The 23,274-nt window shown below is 36.7% G+C and overlaps 2 protein-coding genes across 2 annotated transcripts; both read left to right on the forward strand.

Moving 5' to 3' along the window:
- Positions 1-1,107: 1,107 nt before the first annotated feature.
- On the forward strand, positions 1,108-3,541 carry LOC110301453 (olfactory receptor 8B8-like). The gene is made up of 2 exons (XM_085828252.1): positions 1,108-1,121; positions 2,605-3,541. Exons 1-2 carry the CDS (start codon positions 1,108-1,110, stop codon positions 3,539-3,541), a joined length of 951 nt encoding a protein of 316 aa, XP_085684378.1.
- Positions 3,542-10,369: 6,828 nt separating this feature from the next.
- On the forward strand, positions 10,370-11,314 carry LOC110301576 (olfactory receptor 8B3-like). Its single transcript, XM_021172089.2, has one exon. It carries the CDS (start codon positions 10,379-10,381, stop codon positions 11,312-11,314), a length of 936 nt encoding a protein of 311 aa, XP_021027748.1. The 5' UTR covers positions 10,370-10,378.
- The last annotated feature ends 11,960 nt before the right edge of the window (positions 11,315-23,274 follow it).

The following is a 23,274-nucleotide window of genomic DNA, read 5'->3' on the forward strand; positions in this document are numbered from 1 at the left end:
GTTACAGATGGTTGTGAGCCACCATGTGGTTGCTGGGATTTGAACTCTGGACCTTTGGAAGAGCAGTCGGGTGCTCTTACCCACTGAGCCATCTCACCAGCCCGACATAAGATATTTTAAGCTAAAAATGACTCAATAAAGGCCTTCACCATAAAGCCAATAAAGATTTTATTCATAGCTTTGATTTCACTATTTCCCAGTATGTAGGATTTATTATAACAAGTGTTATAATTGTTTTATTTAATCACCATCATACTACAATTGATCTTTTATGATTCATACTTTTACAGAAAAGTATGGATTAGTTAAATAGCTTATATCAGTAACTATTGGGTTCCATGCTTTTTCTAGAATCTTTATAGATTAATGAGGTGAACTCTTTAATCAAGTGCTTCATTAAGATCTAAAGGGACACTAAAGCAGAAATTTCAAGTAAGTATTGAAGTGATGTAGCAATGATGCAATACTTTAAATCTGCCTTAATAGTCTAGGGATGTTTCTCAATTGGGAGAGCTCATGCTTGGCATTGAACACTTCCTCAAATTGATTTTGAACACTGAAGACAAAACACAGCAACAATAAATTACTTTTACAAAGTGATTTGGGGAACTCTCAGGACAGATAATAGCTTAGATATTTTGCTTCATTCCATCCTAAAGAAATGATAATATAATAATGAATACTGGGAATAGAATCTATATAAAGTTACCATTAAGGATGGAGAAACAATGAAAAAGAAATCAACACAATAGACTTCCCTTAAGCTAGGAAGGTTACTAGGAGATGTAGTTCAATATTGACTAAAGCACAGAAATACAGTCCCTAAAGAGAACAGCATGCCTCTCTGAAATGCCAAGTCTCTAAGGAACAGAAGACAAATCACGGTCTAGCATGTATGTGATCACTTCAAGTCTTTTTTTTATCTTGTTCTCTGAGAAGAGATTGAGAAAGTTTCTACCTTGACACAGCCAAGTATATCATGCTAGTAAGCTACACAAACCTCCTTGTGTCTCATCTGGTGGTAAGTGAGATAAAAAGAATACAGCACTTAAAAGACTAAAGGGTATAATGCTGAATTGGGACAAATTAAACAAGATCAAAGGAAATATGAAATTAATTTTGTGTTATGTTGTCTTTGAATCAAATGTTCAATCCCCTAGAGACTGAGTTAACACAGCAGGAATAAAGGAATTATGGGGTACATGGTAATTCCTCTATGCTGATGTCCTCATTTCTCTTTAAAATCTTTAGCTATGATATATAAAATGACAAATATGAGTTAAGTTTTTGGCTCATTTGTCAATTGCAAAATTCTCTAACAAGCTGTTTATTCACAAGTCACTTGTCTTCTTCATTCTTAGGAATATACACACAGGTACTGATACAATAATATTTTATTTGTTAAATAAAACATACACCATTTTTTTCTTTCTTCTTTTGTTTTTTTTTTGGTTTTTGGTTTGTTTTTTCATTTGTTTGTTTTAGTTTTGGTTTTGGTTTTGGTTTGTTTTTTTTGTTTGTTTGTTTGGGTTTTGTTTTGTTTTGTTTTGTTTTGTTTTGTTTTGTTTTTCAAGACAGGGTTTCTCTGTGTGGTCCTGGCTGTACTGGAACTCACTCTGTAGACCAAGCTGTCCTCAAACTCAGAAATCTGCCTGTGTCTGCCTCCCAAGTGCCTGTGTTAAAGGTGTGTGCCACTGGGCTAAAGTATTTTTAACATTTGAATGATTTTGCAAATTTATCTGGTAGCTCTATGATTTTGAAAATTATGAGCCACAGCAACCAATACATTACATTCTGTATATAAATATAACTGTTTACCTTGCACATATTGAAGATATGACACAGTGATTTCCTTTAGCGACTTGGTCATTATCCTTGTGGCTGGTTTGACATTGAAGTGAAGTCCTAGGATTTCAGGAGTATCTGTTAATTTAATATCATGCAATTCTAAAAATCAAGTGAAATTCGCAGAAGAATGTCCTGAAGAAGATTGCATGAGGTGTTAAAAGTTTCAGGAGACACAGTGATACAATGTCACAGTCAATAAATGTTCATCCTAAGTGTCACCTCTCAGATATGTATTCATTAATATGCTTTCCTACAGCAAGCACAGGTTTCTAGTCACTCAGGGAATCTGGATAAATTTAGATTTTGATTAGATTTGAAACAATATTTTGGTCCTGAAAGCCATAACAGTTGTAGCTAGATGAGATTAGCTCTAGGTTGGAACAGGTTCTCCACATATCAGGCCAGGGCTGAAGCAATGACAAAAAGGAGACGAAGGATAGAATTCTCTGCTTGTCCTGTCTTCTTCTATTTGATATCTGAGCACTCATGCCAGCAAGTGAAAGCAACAGTCATAGCTTTTTAGATTGTTGGTGAATTATTTTACTATATTTCTTTAGACTTTAATGCACTAATATGGGAAAATATTTCTCTTTGTCGTGATAGTATGAATGACAAATTCTGAGAATTCAGTTACAAACTGTAACGCCTTTACAAAATCTACTTCTCATACATGTGAGAAACTATGCTAGTAATTTCATGTGCCCTTATAATCGTCACAGTTATTTTTCTATTGTTGATTCACAGATTATATTAAAGAAGAATGGGTGTGGAGAATGGTTCATTGGTGACCGAATTCATTCTGCAGGGATTGACAAATGATCCTGATCTCCAGTTACCCCTGTTCTTACTCTTTCTGCTAATATACACAACAACAGCACTGGGGAATTTGGCCTTGATCACTTTAATTGCACTGAATTCTCACCTTCACACCCCCATGTACTTTTTCCTTTTAAACTTGTCCTTCATTGACCTTTGTTATTCATCTGTAATTACACCCAAAATGCTGATGAACTTCTTAGTAAGGAAGAACTTTATCTCCTATGTAGGATGTATGACCCAGCTCTATTTCTTTGTTTTTTTTGCTGTTAGTGAATGTTGTGTTCTGTCATCAATGGCCTATGATCGTTATGTGGCTATATGCAACCCACTCTTGTATAACATTGCTATGTCTCCTAAGGTTTGTTCCTATCTTATGCTTGGTTCATACATAATGGGATTTTCTGGTGCTATGATCCACACTGGATGGATGCTTAGACTGACCTTCTGTGACAGGAGCATTATCAACCACTATTTCTGTGATCTACTCCCTTTGTTGCAGCTCTCCTGTACCAACACCTATGCCAATGAGATTGAGATTATTATTGTAGGTGGAATTGATATCATTGTTCCCAGTATTATCATTTTTACCTCTTATGGCTTTATTCTCTCTAACATCTTCCAAATGAGATCCACTGAGGGCAGATCCAAAGCCTTTAGTACCTGCAGTTCCCACATAATTGCTGTTTCTTTGTTCTTTGGTTCAGGCGCATTTATGTATCTTCAACCCTCTTCACCTGAGTCTATGGATCAGGGAAAAAGGTCTTCTGTTTTTTATACCATATTGGTGCCTATGATGAATCCCTTAATCTATAGTTTGAGGAACAAAGATGTGAAAATTGCCCTGAAAAAAACATTTAGCATGCAGAGGGTTTGATAAGAAATTAATGTTTATCACTATATTTATGCTAATTAGAATTTCTGTGGATTTAAACAAATTCTGTGGACTTAATTTTTATCTATTTTTTTAAAAATCATATAATTCATAGGACATTGGTATAGCTTTGGTCTTCCATATGTTTTTGTTATAAATATTCCTTAGTTTGACAATATTGGCATAATCTTCTTTCATCATTTTAACTAAGAGTAAAAGCAAGTAGTTAAACATCTTTTCCCTTGAATTAAATGCCATTATGGATTGTATCTTAGAAATAACCAATGATCTGGCAATAGTTTTACAAAGTAACACAGTATTGTCCAAGTATCTTGTGGGAATTTGTCAATGTAATGAAGCATGAACCAAATTGTCTTTTATTCTTTCTTGGGCATCAGTGTATCTCTTGGGAATGTCAGAGCTTTATGATCCAGATGATTTTATTAAATGGCTATTGAATATAATCTACATTGTAGGTGTAAATAATGTAGTTTTGACCTTCTTATGCTGGGTGTTTTACATTAATTTTATAATGATAAAGCAGGGGATATTATGAGGAATATAAATTATATATATATATATATATATATATATATATATATATATATATATATACCTTCGGAGCTGTGCTTCATCTCCACTCCTCATAAGGCTTTGATAGGACTTCCTATCCTTGATAAATGTAGTCTAACATCTAGTTGTAGAATGATTGAAAATATGGACTTATTTTCCATGTGGAAGAGAATGAATACAACTGCAGGAATCAGTGCAATGATTTGTAGTAAAAAGTCAATGTAGAAAGAAATCTGCAAAGTCAAATCATGGGGAAATGACAACTTATCTCTTCATCTCCTTTATGGAAGGTCTTAGTAACAGTTATGGTTATAGGAATTTTATATTTTGTTGTCGCGTGGTTGGATAATGCTATTTGATATTAAGACAGTAACATCATCAGGACAATAGTGCCTGAATACAACTAAATCACCCTTGTCTTTCATGGAGCTCAAGTATTATTGATATGTACAATTTAACAAACTGAAAACTCACAAAGGTGGGAAAATGTGACTGCCCATGACCACAAGACCTGGGTTCCTCCTGAAAAGCAGGCTGGGGCTATAAAGAAAATAGAAGGCAAGAAAGGAAACTAGGCCAAGACAAAACTCTGGTCAAAGCCCAATGTTTACTAAGAGTCTGCGCTTATAAAGGGGGAAATCCCATCCCACTGGCAATCCACTCTTGATGCCTTGTTGCCAGCACTTGTTGGCAGTAAGTTGGCAGTCTCCATGTTGCCAGCTATCTCAGGAATTTCTCAGGAAGGCAGATTCAGCCTCCCAGCAGCTTCTTGGAGAACAGCACAGGGGACAGAACAATAGAAACAAAGGGTCAGGTCAGAAATCTTCACCCTAGGTGGTCTATTCACAGTGACAGCATAGGTCTAAGACAGCCTGCTCAAGGCTGGGGGAGGCTACAGGAAAAGAATAATTTGAAAGTTCTGCCTGGTGTGACAAAATATGCTGAAATATCAAAACAATGATTAATTTTTCTTCTGAGAAATCAGGCAAATATTTTAGCACAAAATTCATAATATGATACTAAGTGAGAACTTCATTTGTTCTATGATAACTTGAATGATACAAATATTTTTATGTTCTTTGAGGTTTGTCCAAAGTAATTTTTGGTTTGTTTTTGTGATTTAGATGTTCTGTATAAACACATTTATTCTTACTATAAAATGACCATTTACTTTTTTCAATGCCTCAAATAGCAAATTTTGGAATTTTTTTAAAGTCTTACTAATTGATTCTAGTATGTGTTTGAGAATTGTATCTGTAGATAGGTATGTGTATCATTTTTGTGCATTGTCTGCAGAAACTGAATGCAGATGTCAGATTCCATGAAACTGGAGTTACAGATAGTTGTTAGCCATCCTGTGGGGATTAGGATTGAACCCTAGTCTTCTGTGGGAGCACTGACTGTTCTTAAACATTGAACTATCACCTCAGGCCACCGATTTTGTATTTTTATTCAAAATGTTTTGTTTTCATAGAGTAACTCAGTTTGCTTTAGAAAATCTTTAATTTCTCCTCTACATACTGTTTCTTTGGGTAACATTGTCCTCTGTATTGACTACAGTTTTATAACTATATGATTAATATACACTAATTATACAAAAATATGTATCATTGTCACATATGAGTGAACTGATGGCTAGTAGTTCATTAATAGTAACCCCAAATATGTATCACTGTAACATATGAATGAGCTGATACTTAATAGTTAGTTAATAGTAACCTCTTTAAATTTCCTCTAATGCTTTCTCATTCATTTTTAATTTATCTGTGCTATTTTTGTGTCATTTTATACCACATATGGTATAAAACACGAAGCACATTTTTCTATTTCTTCCTTATGTCTATTAAAATGGTGTTTAGTTCAATGCATTTTCCTGTGACAAATGATTTCTTCATTTAACTAAATAATTCTCTAATATTTGTATACCTTGCATTTTAGCCATTTATCCATTGGTGAGGTCCTGTGCTATTTCTATATTTCATTGTTATGAATAGTACTATAATAATCAAGGCTGAATGTCCATGATATATGCTAGGTCTGATTTCCGCAGTTATCTAACAACCAGTAATGGTTATTTGTCTTTTTTTTTCAATCTCCTTTCTAATTTCTATAGCTACATTTCCTGCAGCAGTGTAGATGTGTTATTTTAATAAGAGTCTTACTATTATTTGTTATTTTTATTTGCTATTTATTATTCTTGATGATATTTGTTATGAGTTAAATGAGAAGGAATATAATGTATTTGAATTGCCTCATGGCAAAACATGTTCAAGAGTGTGTTTGTGTAATTTTCATTTCTTATCTTATTTTGAAAAGTACACAGAATAGGTACACCTTTATTGACAAAATGGTTTGTTTGTTTGTTTGTTTTTTCACTTCTCTGTTTTGTTTTGTTTTAGTAATTAAGACAGTTGATTTCTTTTCATACTCCAGACATTGATATCCTATTGAAGAAATGCTGACAAACATAACCCCATATTCTTTTGAAGCATTTTTCTTGTTTTGGAGAATTATTTGTTTGATTTTAACCTTTGGCCAATGTTTAATTTCATTCATTACCTATGTCAATAAAGCCCTATCTATAAATGGGTGACATGAATTTGAAAGAGGACAAGGAGAGTTATGTGAATGGGAAGAAAGGAAAGAATTCTATGATGGGATTATAATCTCAAAAACTAAAAATTAATAATTAAAAATACTGAATTCTGTGTCTTGAAGTTCTTTGAGTCTGTGCCTATCTTGAACTGTTCCCCTCATGTTTGCTTTTAAGCTTTCAAGTGTTTCATTAAAGATCTTTGATACATTTCATCTTGATTTCTGTACACTGTAAGAAGCATATAGATAAAATTCCATTCATTTACATGTGGCTAGGTTGATTTTTCTTTTCATTAGTTTGTCTCTTTTTGTTATTGCTGACTTTTAAAAAAAAAAAAATTTGAGAAATGATATCATCCAAGATTGCCTCAAACTAATTATTCAAGAAAAACTTGAACTCCTGATCTTCCCATTTTTACCTCCCAAGTAAGAAGATTCCAAAATATGCCACCATGCCTAACTCCAGCAACAGTTCAAGTACCTTTTCTTTTCTGTGACATATCTTGACTACACAGTATTATTTAATGAAGCTCAAATGTGTTCATTAATATCATTTCTGTCTCATTTATTCATGTACTGACTGATATCCATGCAAATTCCTATGGCTGGTTGTAGTACAACTCATTTCAAAAATACCCCCATGTTTAGTAATTTTTAGAAAAGGAATAAATTACTCTTTACCTTGAGGTTAAAAATATATTTGGCACAAGCTATGTTAAACTAATGATGAGCTAAGAAATGACTCCTTTATGAAGACAATTTTATTTATATTAATGGCTTATGTTTTATCATTTCCCATTATGTAGGTATTTATTATAACTAGATTTATGATTATTTTCTAGTTTATCAACACAATACTGCAACTGATGAAATGACTTTTTCTAACACGTATTTTACAGAAATTCACAAATTGGTTAAATAGTATGTTATTAGTATTCTTCGGGCTCCATACTTTTTTTTAAAATCTTTACCGGTATTGCTGAACTCATTAATAAAGTGCTATATGTAAAAGCTTAAGAAACTTAAACAGAAATTTCAAGTAGGTGTTGAAATTATGTAGCAATGATGCAATGTGCCTTTGGATGTCTGGGAATGTTGTTCAATGGGAAAGCTCCTTTTGGACATGGATGACTTCTGGAAAATCATTTTGAGCACTAAAAACTAAAAAGCAAGCATAAACTAGTTTGCAAAGCGACTTGGGGAACTCTCAGGACAGATAATAGCTTAGATATTTTGCTGCATTCTATCCTAAAGAAATAAGTTAATAAGGAATACTGGGAATAGTATCTATAGGAAATTATCATTGAGGATGGAGAAACAATGAGCAAAGAAAACAACACAATAGATTTCCCTTAAGATAGGATGGTTATTAGGAGATGGAGTTCAATATTGGCTCCATCAGAGAAGTATAGTCCCTAAAGACAACATCATGACTTTGGTAATTGCCAAGTCGATAAGAAACAAAGGACACATCAGAGTCTAGCTTGCAAACACCATCAACTCAAGTCTGTTTTGTATCTTGTTCTCTGAGAAGAGATTGAGAAGGCTTCTACATTGACATAGACAACTATATCATGCTCGTGAGTTATATAAAACTTTTCGAGTCTCATCTGGTGGTGAGATAAAAAGAAGACAGCACTTCAAAGGATTAAAGGGTATGGTCATAAATTATGACAAATTAAGCAGGATTCAAGGGTATATGAAAAATTAGTTTTGTGCTGTCTCTTGTTAGAATCAAATGTTCAAAACCTGCAGAGACTGAAGTAACCCTATAACATAACAGGTGTAAAGAATGAAGTAAAAACATTTCTCTTAGAGTGAGAGAGGTTGAAATTTCTTTATGTTAGTGTTCTCATTTTTCTTTAACATCATTGAATTGATGTAGCTCCAACATATCTGTAAAGGTTAAATTGTTGGGGAAAGAAATGTCTTTTTTGATCACTAAGTGGACCAGGTATGTTAAACATGCAGGGCCCTCTACTCAATGGAGGAGACATAATACTTTTTTTTCTTTTCATGAGGCCGGGGTTGGATATTATTATTGTTATAGAGACCTGTTTTGCTATCTGTAAAGGCAGACACCACCTACATTTTTCTACAGAGGCAGTCCTCACCAAAATCTGCCAGAATTTTTGCCTCAGACTTTTCCTCCATGTCTTGCACTTAAGACAACCAATAGTTGTGGACCATGCATATATGCATGGGGCATATCGCCTTCTGGACTCTGTTCTATCTCAGTCAGAGACCACACCAGATTCTATGCTCTTTAAGCTATAGGACCTACCCTCATGCTCAGGTGTCCTTTGTGAAGTCGTTTGTGAGAAGTCATGCCTTAAGTTTTATTGTACACATGGATGATTCAGCATGATTGTAGGCTTTAAATCTGGAATGGGATGCTTGTTGCCTTGAAACTTTTCCCAAAATTGCTTTATGGATTAAATATTCTAACAGTGAACTGATCTCGTATCAGATTTCTCACTTTTGATGAAGTATATATGAATTGAGATTTTATTCAAACTCTTTGAAGATTACTGCCTCTATTAACAACTACGAAGGTCACCTTCAACAAATAAATATTGTACAACTTGTTTTCAGCCACTTCTTACATGTGAAATTATTCTGAATGGAGATTATGCACATATGCCTTTCCTTTATATAGGCTGCTTTTCCAGTTTTAAGCATACATAACAGTAAAGGTCTGATTACAAAAACCTGGTGTTTCTTTTGATTGAAAATTGAAGAATACATCAGTTTTAATTATTTCAATGTGTGGAACATTAGTTTCCAGATTTAAATTCATTTCTCATTAGAATCATTTTGTTATTAAGCATTAAGAGCTTCATTTCCAATATATGGAGCTCAGCCATTGATAAGCGACTTGCTGTTCATGAAATTTTTTTTGCACATATTAGAAAGATAATACAGTGTTTCCATTTAGTGTCTTTGGCATTATGCTTGTGAAATGGCTTCACATTAAACTTCAAAGATCTCTCAAGTGTCCTTCCTTCTCATGTTATGCAATTGTAAGAGTCAAATGAATTGTAACAGAAAAATATCCTGAAAAAGACAGCATGGGGCATTGAGTATTTTAGGAAACACTAGTGAGACAGTGTCATAGTCAGTAAGTTCTATCTTGTAGGCCACCTTTCAAATTTTTGGATTAATAGGTTGTCATATAGCAAGCACATGTTTCTAATCATTCAGAGAATCTGGCTAAATCTAAATTTCATGTAGATTTGAAGCAATGATGTTGGTCCTAACACAACCACAGTAGTATCTGGATGATGTTAGCTTCAAGTTGTCACAGGTTTTCCAGGTGTCAGGCCAGAGCTGAAGCAATGACAAATGTTGAGATGAGAGGGATGAAATTATCTGCTTGTCCTGCATCTTCCTATTTGATAGCTGAGTGGTTATGTTAGCAAGTGACAGCAATGTTTGTGGCATTTAAGATTGTTGATGAATGACTTCACTTTATTTAACCTTAAATGTACTACTATGGGGAAATATCACTCTGCATTATGATAGCCTCAATGGTAATTTCTGCTCACTCACATATTCTCATAGGCATTCCCATCATTCACTTCACAGGTGTAAGAGAAGATATCATAGCAAATTCTTGTGGTCTTATGATGTCACAATTATTTTCTATATTCACAGATATCATAAAAAAGAATGGGTCTGGAAAATGGTTCTTTGGTGACTGAATTCATTCTACTGGGGTTAACAAATGATCCTGATCTCCAGTTACCCCTGTTCTTACTCTTTCTGCTAATATACACAACAACAGCACTGGGGAATTTGGCCTTGATCACTTTAATTGCACTGAATTCTCACCTTCACACCCCCATGTACTTTTTCCTTTTAAACTTGTCCTGCATTGATCTTTGTTATTCATCTGTAATTACACCCAAAATGCTGATGAACTTCTTAGTAAGGAAGAACATTATCTCCTACATGGGATGTATGACCCAGCTCTATTTCTTTTGTTTTTTTGCCATTTGTGAATGTTGTGTTCTGACATCAATGGCCTATGATCGTTATGTGGCCATATGCAATCCACTCTTGTATAACATCACTATGTCTCCCAAGGTTTGTTCCTATCTTATGCTTGGTTCATACATAATGGGGTTTTCTGGTGCCATGATTCACACTGGATGCATTCTGAGACTGACCTTCTGTGACAAGAACATCATCAACCACTATTTCTGTGATCTTTTCCCTCTGTTGCAGCTTTCCTGTACCAGCACTTATGCCAATGAAATAGAGATTCTAATCGTAGGTGGTAAAGATATCATTGTGCCCAGTGTTATCATCTTTACCTCTTATGGTTTCATTCTCTCAAATATCCTTCAAATGAGATCCACTGCAGGAATGTCCAAAGCTTTTAGCACCTGTAGCTCCCATATACTTGCTGTTTCTTTATTCTTTGGCTCATGTGCATTTATGTATCTTCAGCCTTCCTCACCTGGGTCTATGGATCAGGGAAAAGTCTCTTCTGTCTTCTATACCATTGTGGTCCCCATGATGAACCCCTTAATCTATAGCTTTAGGAACAAGGATGTTAAAATTGCCCTGAGAAAAGTCTTTGGCAAAAGGAGACTTTCATAAAAACAAACAAACAAACAAACAAAAAAAACAAAAAACAACAAAAAAAACCTCTTTATCACTGTAGCTATGCTAATGAGAATGTCTATTTATTTAAAGAAAACCACCTTTTAATTATTTTTTACAACATCTGATCATTGATAGGATATTAGGATATTTTTGTTATTGCAGATGTATAAATTTTCTTTAATTTCATACTATTGGCAAAATCATCATTTTAACAAAGCATAACAGTCAGTTATTAACTTATTTTCACTGGTGTTCTGGATGTATCCTAAAAGTATCTAATTATCTGCCAATGTTTATACAAAGTAATAGTGCATTTTTCATGTGTTCTGTGGTGAGATGTTGGCTCTCATTAGTTTATGTAATGAAGTGTGAATCAGATTGTCTTTTACTGTTTTCATGGGCAATAGTGTTTAAACTGGACATGCTAGACCTTCATGATTTAGATGTTTTTATTAATGGGCTAGTAAATAAAACCCATAAATATGTATTTGACCCTCTTGTATCAGTCAGTTGTGTTATATTTATTTCACAAATAATAACCAGTATATATTATGGGATATATATGTACACACACACACTAGGACTTTAGAAATTATGGGTGAGGAAGTGTACCTTGAAAGGTAGAAAGGTAGCCTGGTTCAAGGTTGAGCTAAGGCTAGAAGCCCCAGAGACCTTGAGAGGATGGTAGAAGCTTTGCCTGCTCCTGGGCCCCAGGTCTTTTTCACTAGCCACAGCCTCACATAGCTTTGTGCATTAGTTATGTAAGGGAAATACCCCAAGCCCCACATGTAGATGAGAGAAAAGATGTGACCTGTAGTCAGGTCTCACAACAAGATCTCCATTCTAATAAGGGACCTAGAGGCCTGAAGGGCCTAGCAAATAAACTTTCATTCCCAGACATTACTTTACTAAAGGTATTTAATCTCAGGCCCACACTAAGAAGTGGAGTACGGTTTTATACATCCACTTTCCACCATAGCAATAAATGATTTGTAACCACAGACTGTCTCTTTTCATCGGAATCCACTGTGAGGAGACACAGAGAAGACCTTTGTGTACAGAGTGGTTGCTAATTTCCCTTGGAAGGATTCTCTGCACTCCCAACCCCAATCACCACCAAGTCAAGCCTGCTGCTGCCTCAAGCCAAGGACTCTCCCTGTAGGACCAGCTAGAAACCCTCTCCTCCATGGCCCTGGCCCTAGATTCTCTTATCAGCCCTTCCATGATTTTCAGCAGCACCTGTGTATCCAAGAGCCTGGGAACTCCATGGCCCCAGCCTCTTTGCAAGCCCGGGAACACTTGAGGCAGCTCAGGCTGTCTTACATCTCAGACTGCACTTTTCCAACCATTAGCAGTGTCCTAGAGCTTCCTGGTGGCCCACACCTGCCTGGCAACAGCATGGTGTAAGCTCATTCAGACTCCCTGCATCTTACCTCGCCAAGGAATCAAGCCCTGTGATGGAGCAGATGGGGGACCTACAACCCTACTTTTCCACTTTTCATGAAGCTTTAGTAGAAATTTTTATCCTTGAATACTATAGTCCAACATTTAATTGAAAAATATTTGAAATTTGGATGCATATTTGTTCTGCTATGAGAAGAAGGACATTACCAAGAATTAAAAATGGGTTGTAGTTGAATCTCAATTGATGTCTTTCTAGAACAATTCTAGAAATTGTTATTGTGTATTGTGGTATAGTAATTATGAGTATGTCTTTACATTTTTTGCTAAATCTTATTCCCTAGGTATCTAACAACCATTTATGTAATCGTACTGTCCTCTTTTTATGTATTGAGTATGTATCTCCCTAACAATTTCCATATCCACATTTTCTGCTGCAGTGCAGATGTGGTATTTTTATCACAGCTTTGGTTATTTGCTTATTACTCATGTGTCTTGTATACTTCCATTGGGAGTTAGTTGAGATGGTATGTCAATGAGTTTGGATTTCTATTTTGATGGGTACAGGTGTTGAATTGTGTGTGTGTGTGTGTGTGTGTGTGTGTTAGCTTCTTGTACTTATTATTTGAAAAGACATTTAGATCTTATGCACATTTATATGATCAAGTTTTGTCTTGTCATTAATATATTTGAGTTTGTTTTTCTCTCCAATTACTAATAAGATGATAAAATGAGGAGATGGCAAACTCATCTCTCTCTCCTTTTTTTTCACATTTCTCTTACTGTGGAGAAAAAGCTTGATGGAAACCTATTCATCAGATTTGCTGTCATTACCTAATCATTGAAGACCTATTAATAAGTAAAGAACCTATGAATTTGAAAGAAAGCAGGGAGAAGTATTTAGAAGTGTTTAGAAAGAGTTATAGTGGCACTAATCTTATTATATTATAATCTCAAAATAGGTGATAGCTTGGATTAAATAAACATCAGTAAACAGTGGATAACTATAATGAAAAACATTGATCATAAATTTGAAGCATTATATAAATGTATATGTGTTAAAAAAAATCTCCTTAAACTTTTAATGTATATAACCACATATAAAGTATATTATATATAACATATATAAACATGTATTTTTTTAAATAAAGAAATTAATTTTTAAAATACCTATTTAGAAATTCATTTACTCTGCATTTGTCTTAAAGGTTTTTCCTCATGTTTGTCCATTATCCTCAAACTTTCAAGTGTTTCATAAAGATCTATTATAACTTTCATATTTCACAATGACATCCCTTCATTTACATGTGAATATCCACTTCAGTGTATCTTTTGATATTACTGTTGTGTATTTATGTTTTATTTTTCACCTTTTTTATTAGATATTTTCTTCGTTTACATTTCAAATGTGATCCCCTAAGTCCCATATACCCTCCCCTGCTGCCCTGCTCCACCAACCCACCCACTCCTGCTTCCTGGCCCTTCCTGGGGCAAAAAATCCTTGCAAGATCAAGGGCCTCTCCTCCCAATGATGGCCAACTAGGGCATCCTCTGCTATATATGCAACTAGAGCCACAGCTCTCAGGGGTACTGGTTAGTTCATATTGCTGTTCCTTCTATAGGATTGCAGACACCTTTAGCTCCTTGGGTACTTTCTGTAGCTCCTTCATTAGGGGCCCTGTCTTCCATCCAATAGATGACTGTGAGCATCCACTTTTGTATTTGCCAGTTACTGGCATAGCTTCACAAGAGATAGCTATATCAGGGTCCTCTCTGATAAATCTTTCTGGCATATGCAATAGTGGCTGGGTTTGCAGGATGTATAGGGGATATATTTCCAGGTGAGGCAGTCTCTAGATGGTCCTTCCTTCCATCTCAGCTCTGAACTTTGTCTCTGTAATTCCTTCCATGGGTATTTTGTTCCCCATTCTAAGAAGAAATGAAGTATCCACAGGTTAGTCTTCCTTCTTTTGAGTTTCATGTGTTCCGCAAATTGTATCCTGGGTATTCAAAGTTTCAGGAATAATATCCACTTATCAGTGAGTGCATATCATGTGTGTTCAGTTGTGATTGGGATACTTTACTCAGGATGATATCCTCCAGATCCATATATTTACCTAAGAATTTGATAAATTCATTGTTTTTAATAGCTGCATACTATTCCATTGTGTAAATGTAACACACTTTCTTTTTTTTCCATGTATTGTATGTTTTTTTTTTTGATTTTTAATATTTTTATTACATATTTTCCTCAATTACATTTCCAATGCTATCCCAAAAGTCCCCAATAGCGCCCCCCACTTCCCTACCCACCCATTCCCATTCTTTTGGCCCTGGCATTCCCCTATATTGGGGCATATAAAGTTTGCAAGTCCAATGGGCCTCTCTTTCCAGTGATGGCCGACTAGGCCATCTTTCGATACATATGCAGCTAGAGACAAGAGCTCCGGGGTTCTGGTTAGTACATCATGTTGTTCCAACAATAGGGTTGCAGATTCCTTTAGCTCCTTGGGTACTTTCTCTAGCTTCTCCATTGGGAGCCCTGTGATACATCCAATAGCTGACTGTGAACATCCACTCCTGTGTTTGCTAGGCCCCGGCATCGTCTCACAAGAGACAGCTATATTTGGGTCCTTTCAGCAAAATCTTGCTAGTGTATGCAATGGTGTCAGCGTTTAGAAGCTGATTATGGGACGGATCCCTGGATACGGCAGTCTCTAAATGGTCCATCCTTTCATCATGCTACGAACTTTGTCTCTGTAACTCCTTCCCTGGGTGTTTTGTTCCCAATTCTAAGAAGGTGCACAGTGTCCACACTTTGGTCTTCATTCTTCTTGAGTTTCATGCGTTTATCAAATTGTATCTTATATCTTGGGTATACTAAGTTTTGGGTTAATATCCACTTATCAATGAATACATATTGTGTGAGTTCTTTTGTGATTGTGTTACTTCACTCAAGATGATGCCCTCCAGGTCCATCCATTTGGCTAGGAATTTCATAAATTCATTCTTTTTAATAGCTGAGTAGTACTCCATTGTGTAAATGTACCATAATTTCTGTATCCATTCCTCTGTTGAGGGACATCTGGGTTTTTTCCAGCTTCTGGCTATTATAAATAGGGCTGCTATGAACATAGTGGAACATGTGTCTTTTTTACCGGTTGGGACATGTTCTGGATATATGCCCAGGAGAGGTATTGCTGGATCCTCCGGTAGTACTGGATGTTTTTAGCTCCCTTGTCGAAGATCAAGTGACCGTAGGTGTGTGGGTTCATTTCTGGGTCTTCAATTCTATTCCATTGGTCTATTTGTCTGTCACTATACCAGTACCATGCATTTTTTATCACAATTGCTCTGTAGTAGAGCTTTAGGTCCGGCATGGTGATTCCACCAGAGGTTCTTTTATACTTGAGAAGAGTTTTTGCTATCCTAGGTTTTTTGTTATTCCAGATGAATTTGCAGATTGCACTTTCTAATTCATTGAAGAATTGATTTGGAATTTTGATGAGGATTGCATTGAATCTGTAGATTGCTTTTGGCAAGATAGCCATTTTTACAATGTTGATCCTGCCAATCCATGAGCATGGGAGATCTTTCCATCTTCTGAGATCTTCTATAATTTCTTTCTTCACAGACTTGAAGTTTTTATTATACAGATCTTTCACTTCCTTAGTTAGAGTCACACCAAGATATTTTATATTATTTGTGACTATTGAGAAGGGTGTTGTTTCCCTAATTTCTTTCTCAGCCTGTTTATTCTTTGTGTAGAGAAAGGCCATTGATTTGTTTGAGTTAATTTTATATCCAGCTACTTCACCGAAGCTGTTTATCAGGTTTAGGAGTTCTCTGGTGGAATTTTTAGGGTCACTTATATATACTATCATATCATCTGCAAAAAGTGATATTTTGACTTCATCTTTTCCAATTTGTATCCCTTTGATCTCCTTTGGTTGTCGAATTGCTCTGGCTAGGACTTCAAGTACAATGTTAAAAAGGTATGGAGAAAGTGGACAGCCTTGTCTAGTCCCTGATTTTAGAGGGATTGCTTCAAGCTTCTCACCATTTACTTTGATGTTGGCTACTGGTTTGCTGTAGATTGCTTTTATCATGTTTAGGTATGGGCCTTGAATTCCTGATCTTTCCAAGACTTTTATCATGAATGGGTGTTGGATCTTGTCAAATGCTTTTTCCGCATCTAACGAGATGACCATGTGGTTTTTGTCTTTGAGTTTGTTTATAAACTGGATTACGTTGATGGATTTCCGTATATTGAACCATCCCTGCATCCCTGGGATGAAACCTACTTGGTCAGGATGGATGATTGTTTTGATGTGTTCTTGGATTTGGTTAGCAAGAACTTTATTGAGGATTTTTGCATCAATATTCATAAGGGATATTGGTCTGAAGTTTTCTATCTTTGTTGGGTCTTTTTGTGGTTTAGGTATCAGAGTAATTGTGGCTTCATAGAATGAGTTGGGTAGAGTACCTTCTGTTTCTATTTTGTGGAATAGTTTGTGAAGAACTGGGATTAGATCTTCTTTGAAGGTCTGATAGAACTCTGCACTAAACCCATCTGGTCCTGGCCTTTTTTTAGTTGGGAGACTATTAATGACTGCTTCTATTTCTTTGGGGGATATAGGGCTGTTTAGATCATTAACCTGATCTTGATTCAACTTTGGTACCTGGTATCTGTCTAGGAACTTCTCCATTTCATCCAGGTTCTCCAGTTTTGTTCAGTATAGCCTTTGGTAGAAGGATCTGATGGTGTTTTGGATGTCTTCAGGATCTGTTGTTATGTCTCCTTTTTCATTCCTGATTTTGTTAAATAGGATGCTTTCCCTGTGCCCTGTAGTGAGTCTGGCTAAGGGTTTATCTATCTTGTTGATTTTCTCAAAGAACCAGCTCCTTGATTGGTTGATTCTTTGAATAGTTTTTCTTGTTTCCACTTGGTTGATTTCACCCCTGAGTTTGATTATTTCCTGCCGTCTACTCCTCTTGGGTGAATTTGCTTCCTTTTGTTCTAGTGCTTTTAGGTGTGTTGTCAAGCTGCTAATGTGTGCTCTCTCTAGTTTCCTTTTGGAGGTACTCAGAGCTATGAGTTTTCCTCTTAGAAATGCTTTCATTGCGCCCCATAAGTTTGGGTATGTTGTGGCTTCATTTTCATTGAACTCTAAAAAGTCCTTAATTTCTTTGTTTATTCCTTCCTTCACCAAGGTATCATTGAGAAGAGTGTTGTTCAGTTTCCACGTGAAGGTTGGCTTTCTATTATTTATTTTGTTATTGAAGATCAGCTTTAGACCATGGTGATCTGATAGGATGCATGGGACAATTTCAATATTTTTGTATCTGTTGAGGCCTGTTTTGTGACCAATTATGTGGTCAATTTTGGAGAAGGTACCATGAGGTGCTGAGAAGAAGGTATATCCTTTTGTTTTAGGATAGAATGTTCTGTAGATATCTGCCAGATCCATTTGATTCATAATTTCTCTTAGTTTCTCTGTGTCCCTGTTTAGTTTCTGTTTCCATGATCTGTCCATTGGTGAAAGTGGTGTGTTGAAGTCTCCCACTATTATTGTATGAGGTGCAATGCGTGCTTTGAGATTTACTAAAGTTTCTTTAATGAATGTGGCTGCCTTTGTATTTGGAGCATAGATATCCAGGATTGATAGTTCCTCTTGGAGGATTTTACCTTTGATGAGTATGAAGTGTCCCTCCCTGTCTTTTTTAATGACTTTGGGTTGGAAGTCAATCTTATCAGATATTAGAATGGCTACTCCAGCTTGTTTCTTCATGCCATTTGCTTGGAAAATTGTTTTCCAGCCTTTCATTCTGAGGTAGTGTCTATCCTTTTCTCTGAGATGAGTTTCCTGTAAGCAGCAAAATGTTGGGTCTTGTTTGTGTAGCCAGTTTGTTAGTCTATGTCTTTTTATCGGGGAGTTGAGTCCATTGATAATAAGAGATATTAAGGAAAAGTAATTGTTGTTTCCTGTTATTTTTGTTGTTAAAGTTGGCATTCTGTTCTTGTGGCTGCCTTCTTTTAGGTTTGTTGAGGGATTACCTTCTTGTTGTTTCTAGGGCGTTGTTCCCGTCCTTGTATTGGTTTTTTTCTGTTATTATCCTTTGAAGGGCTGGATTCCTGGAGAGATAATGTGTGAATTTGGTTTTGTCGTGGAATACTTTGGTTTCTCCATCTATGTTAATTGAGAGTTTGGCTGGGTATAGTAGCCTGGGCTGGAATTTGTGTTCTTTTAGTGTCTGTATAACATCCGTCCAGGATCTTCTGGCTTTCATAGTCTCTGGTGAAAAATCTGATGTAATTCTGATAGGCTTGCCTTTATATGTTACTTGACCTTTTTCTCTTACTGCTTTTAGTATTCTATCTTTATTTAGAGCATTTGTTGTTCTGATTATTATGTGTCGGGAGGTATTTCTTTTCTGGTCCAGTCTATTTGGAGTTCTGTAGGCTTCTTGTATGTTCATGGGCATCTATTTCTTTAGATTTGGGAAGTTTTCTTCTATAATTTTGTTGAAGATGTTTGCTGGTCCTTTGAGTTGAAAATCTTCATTCTCATCCACTCCTATTATCTGTAGGTTTGGTCTTCTCATTGTGTCCTGTATTTCCTGGATGTTTTGAGTTAGGATCCTTTTGCATTTTCCATTTTCCTTGATTGTTGTGCCGATGTTCTCTATGGAATCTTCTGCACCTGAGATTCTCTCTTCCATCTCTTGTATTCTGTTGCTGATGCTCGTATCTATGGTTCCAGATTTCTTTCCTAGGGTTTCTATCTCCAGTGTTGCCTCGTTTTGGGTTTTCTTTATTGTGTCTACTTCCCTTTTTAGGTCTAGTATGGTTTTGTTCATTTCCATCATCTGTTTGGATGTGTTTTCCTGTTTTTCTTTAAGGACTTCTACCTGTTTGATTGTGTCATCCTGTTTTTCTTTAAAGACTTCTACCTGTTTGATTGTGTTATCCTGTTTTTCTTTAAGGACTTGTAACTCTTTAGCCATGTTCTTCTGTAATTCTTTAAGTGAGTTATTAAAGTCCTTCTTGATGTCCTCTACCATCATCATGAGATATGCTTTTAGATCCGTGTCTAGCTTTTCCGGTGTGTTGGGGTGCCCTGGACTGGGCGAAGTGGGGGTGCTGGGTTCTGATGATGGTGAGTGGTCTTGGTTTCTGTTAGTAAGATTATTACGTTAACCTTTCCCCATCTGGTAATCTCTGGGGTTAGTTGTTATTGTTGTCACTGTTTAAAGATTGGAGCAGAAGCTGTGTTCCACTCACCAGCAGTCTCAAAATCCTGCGGCGGGGGTCGTGGGTAGCTGGCGGTACCCCGGTGCTGGTCCAGCCGGAAGAGGCCTATGGTCCTACTCAGGCCGGTTTTCTGCTTCCCTAACTAATGCAGTCTCTGGTCCCACGTGCAATTGGATTGGAGCAGAAGCTGTGTTCCACTCACCAGAAGTCTTAAGATCCTGTGGCGGGTGTTGTTGGTAGCTGGCGAGTGTCAGCCGACCCTGCGCCCTAGCTACCCAGGTGCTTTTCTGACCAGAAGAGGCTTGTGGCCCTATGTAGGCCGGATTTCTGCCTCCCCAACCAAAGCAGTCTCAGGACCCGCGTGATTGGACTGGAGCAGAAGCTGTGTTCCACTCACCAGCAGTCTCAAAATCCTGTGGCGGGTGTTGTGGGTAGCTGGCAAGTGTCAGCCGACCCTGCGCCCTAGCTGCCCTGGTGCTTTTCTGAACGGAAGAGGCTTGTACCACACTTTCTGTATCCATTCCTCTGTTGAGGGATATCTGGGTTCTTGCCAGCTTCTTTCTATTATAAATAAGACTGCTATGAACATAGTGGAGCATGTGTCCTTATTACAAGTTGTAACATCTTCTGGGTATATACCCAGGAATGTTATTGATGGTTCTTCCTGTAGAACTATGTCCCATTTTCTGAGGAACTGCCAAGCTGATTTCCAGAGTGGTTGTACCAGCTTTCAATGCCACCAACAATGGAGGAGAGTTCCTCTTTCTCCACATCTTTGCCAGCATCTGCTGTTACCTGACTTTTTGGTCTTAGCCATTCTGACTGGTGTGAGGTAGAATCTGAGGGTTGTTTTGATTTGCATTTTCCTGATGATTAAGGATTTAAAAATTTTTTTTCAGGTGCTCTCAGCCATTTGGTATTCCTCAGTTGAGAATTCTTTGTTTAGCTCTGTACCCTAATTTTTAATAGGGTTATTTGATTTTCTGGAGGCCATCTTATTGAGTTCTTTATAGATATTGGATATTAGTTCCCTATTGGAATTAGGGTTGGTAAAGATCCTTTCCCAATCTGTTGGTGGTTTTTTTGTCTTACTGATGGTGTCTTTTGCCTTGCAGAAGCTTTGCAGTTTCATGAGGTCCCACTTGTCAATTCTCGATCTTACAGCACAAGCCATTGCTGTTCTATTCAAGAATATTTCCCCTGTGCCCATATCTTCAAGGCTTTTCCCCACTTTCTCCTCTATAAGTTTCAGTGTCTCTGGTTTTATGTGAAGTTTCTTGATCCACTTAGACTTGACCTTAGTACAAGGAGATAGGAATGGATCAATTCGCATTCTTCTACATGTTAACAACCAGTTGTGCCAGCACCATTTGTTGAAAATGCTGCCTTTTTCCACTGGATGGTTTTAGTTCGTTTGTCAAAGATCATGTGACCATAGGTGTGTGGGTTCATTTCTGGGTCTTCAATTCTATTTCATTGATCTAGCTGCCTGTTGCTGTACTAGTAGCATGGAGTTTTATCACAATTGCTCGAGGTCAGGCATGGTGATTCCAACAGAGGTTCTTTTATTGTTGAGAAAAGTTTTTGCTATCGTAGGTCTTTATTTTTTCTTATGTGGAGACAATATATTTTGTACTCTAGACTGTTTCAACCTAGGTAACTTATAGTACCTTAAACTAGTGATCCATTCATCTCCCTCTCGCAAGTGAGGAGATTACAAGAATATGCCATTTTACCTAATTCCAGCAATAAAGATTGTATTTTTTCTCACACTGTTTTAAGAGGACTTTGTCTTGCATTAACTGTATGTAGCACTAAGATTTTATTTGTATGTCCTATATCCTATTCTACTGATCCATTTGCGTGTCTCTGTTCTAGCACTGTATTGCCTCAGAATCTATGCTTCTATAGCATAGTATGACATTAGATATCACAATGCCAAATAAAATGCTATTTTTTAATTTTGTTTTCCATTTTCAAACTCTGTGGTTAGAGTGAATTTGTCAATTTTTCACTTCTGTGGAGAACAGTATTTTAATTTTGTTATCTATTGCACTGAACCTGTAGATTTTTTGATATTCCTCAATTTGTTATATTTAATGTTTGCTCATTAACTACATGGGAGGTCTTTCCATGTTCTTGAATCAAAATCATTGGTTTTTGTTGTCTTGCAGATGTTTTCTTTCGATGTTTTGTATGTACCTCTTTGCTCAACTCCTCTACTAAGTTCATCTATTAAAGGATACTGAAGAAATATTGTTTTCCTTCTCTATTTAACAGTGGCTTTATTCCTGGTACATATAACTGCTGCTTTAATGAAAGTGTTCATCAACGCTATGAGAGTTTCTCAAGTCTTGTAAATAGGGGATGTTGCCATCTGTTAATAAAAATATTTAACGGTGTTATTCTCCAATTATTCACTCATCTCCTTCTCTTGATATAGTTTCAGGACATATTACTCTATTAAATGAAAGTTGGGAGTGGACATCTGGTGTTCTCTTTTCTTCAGAGAGAATACTTTCAACTGTTATTGTATTTATTGTTCTGTTACCTATGTCATGCCCAGCTTTATTATTAGGATTTGGGAGAGCTATATTTTTTCTGACATCCATATATTTCAGATGTATCAGACTGAAGTTACTTATTTGGGATTACACCCTTCGAGATGGGAAGTGGTGGCTAACGGAAGCCAGAAAAAGTACTGTAACTCAGATCCGCACCCCAACTACACCAAGGCAAGTAAGAGAATTCTTGCGCACCACTGGCTTCTACAGGATCTGGATACCTGGGTTTGCAACCTTAGCCCTTGAGGTGGTGAGACATCAAGCCTGGGAACAACGGAAAGAGTCCTATGAGACTGGGAGCCCTGACGTGCCCAACCAGTTCCAGGTCAGAGACTCTGTCCTGGTCCAACGCCACAGAGTAGAATATCTGGAACCTTGCTGGAAAGGACCATACCTGGTGCTCTTGACAACTCCTACAGCAGTGAAGATTGAAGGCATTTTTGATTGGATCCATGCCTTCCACGTAAAATGGGCTCCAGAACCATCCAAAGATGAGTGGACAATGGAAAAAAAAAACTGTGGACCCTCTTAAGCTGCATTTGCGTAGCAGTCTTATTTCAGGTGATGGGTAGCAATCCCCATGTCCCCCAAAAGTTGACCTGGCAAGTGTTATCTCAAACAGGAGACGTAGCCTTCACCAACACAAGAAGCACCCCCAGGGACATGGTGGCCAGTCTTGTCTTCAGATGCTTGTGCCTTGGCAGCCGGATTAGATACATGGGTATTCCTGAGGC

The sequence above is a fragment of the Mus caroli genome, unplaced genomic scaffold (genome assembly GCF_978045245.1).
Source record: "Mus caroli unplaced genomic scaffold, Mus_caroli_1 scaffold_11, whole genome shotgun sequence".
NCBI classification, from domain to species: domain Eukaryota; kingdom Metazoa; phylum Chordata; class Mammalia; order Rodentia; family Muridae; genus Mus; species Mus caroli.

What these genes read in the sequence shown, in the direction of transcription:
- LOC110301576 (XM_021172089.2), top strand. Translation starts at nt 10,379, where the DNA reads ATGGGTCTGGAAAATGGTTCTTTGGTGACTGAATTCATTCTACTGGGG.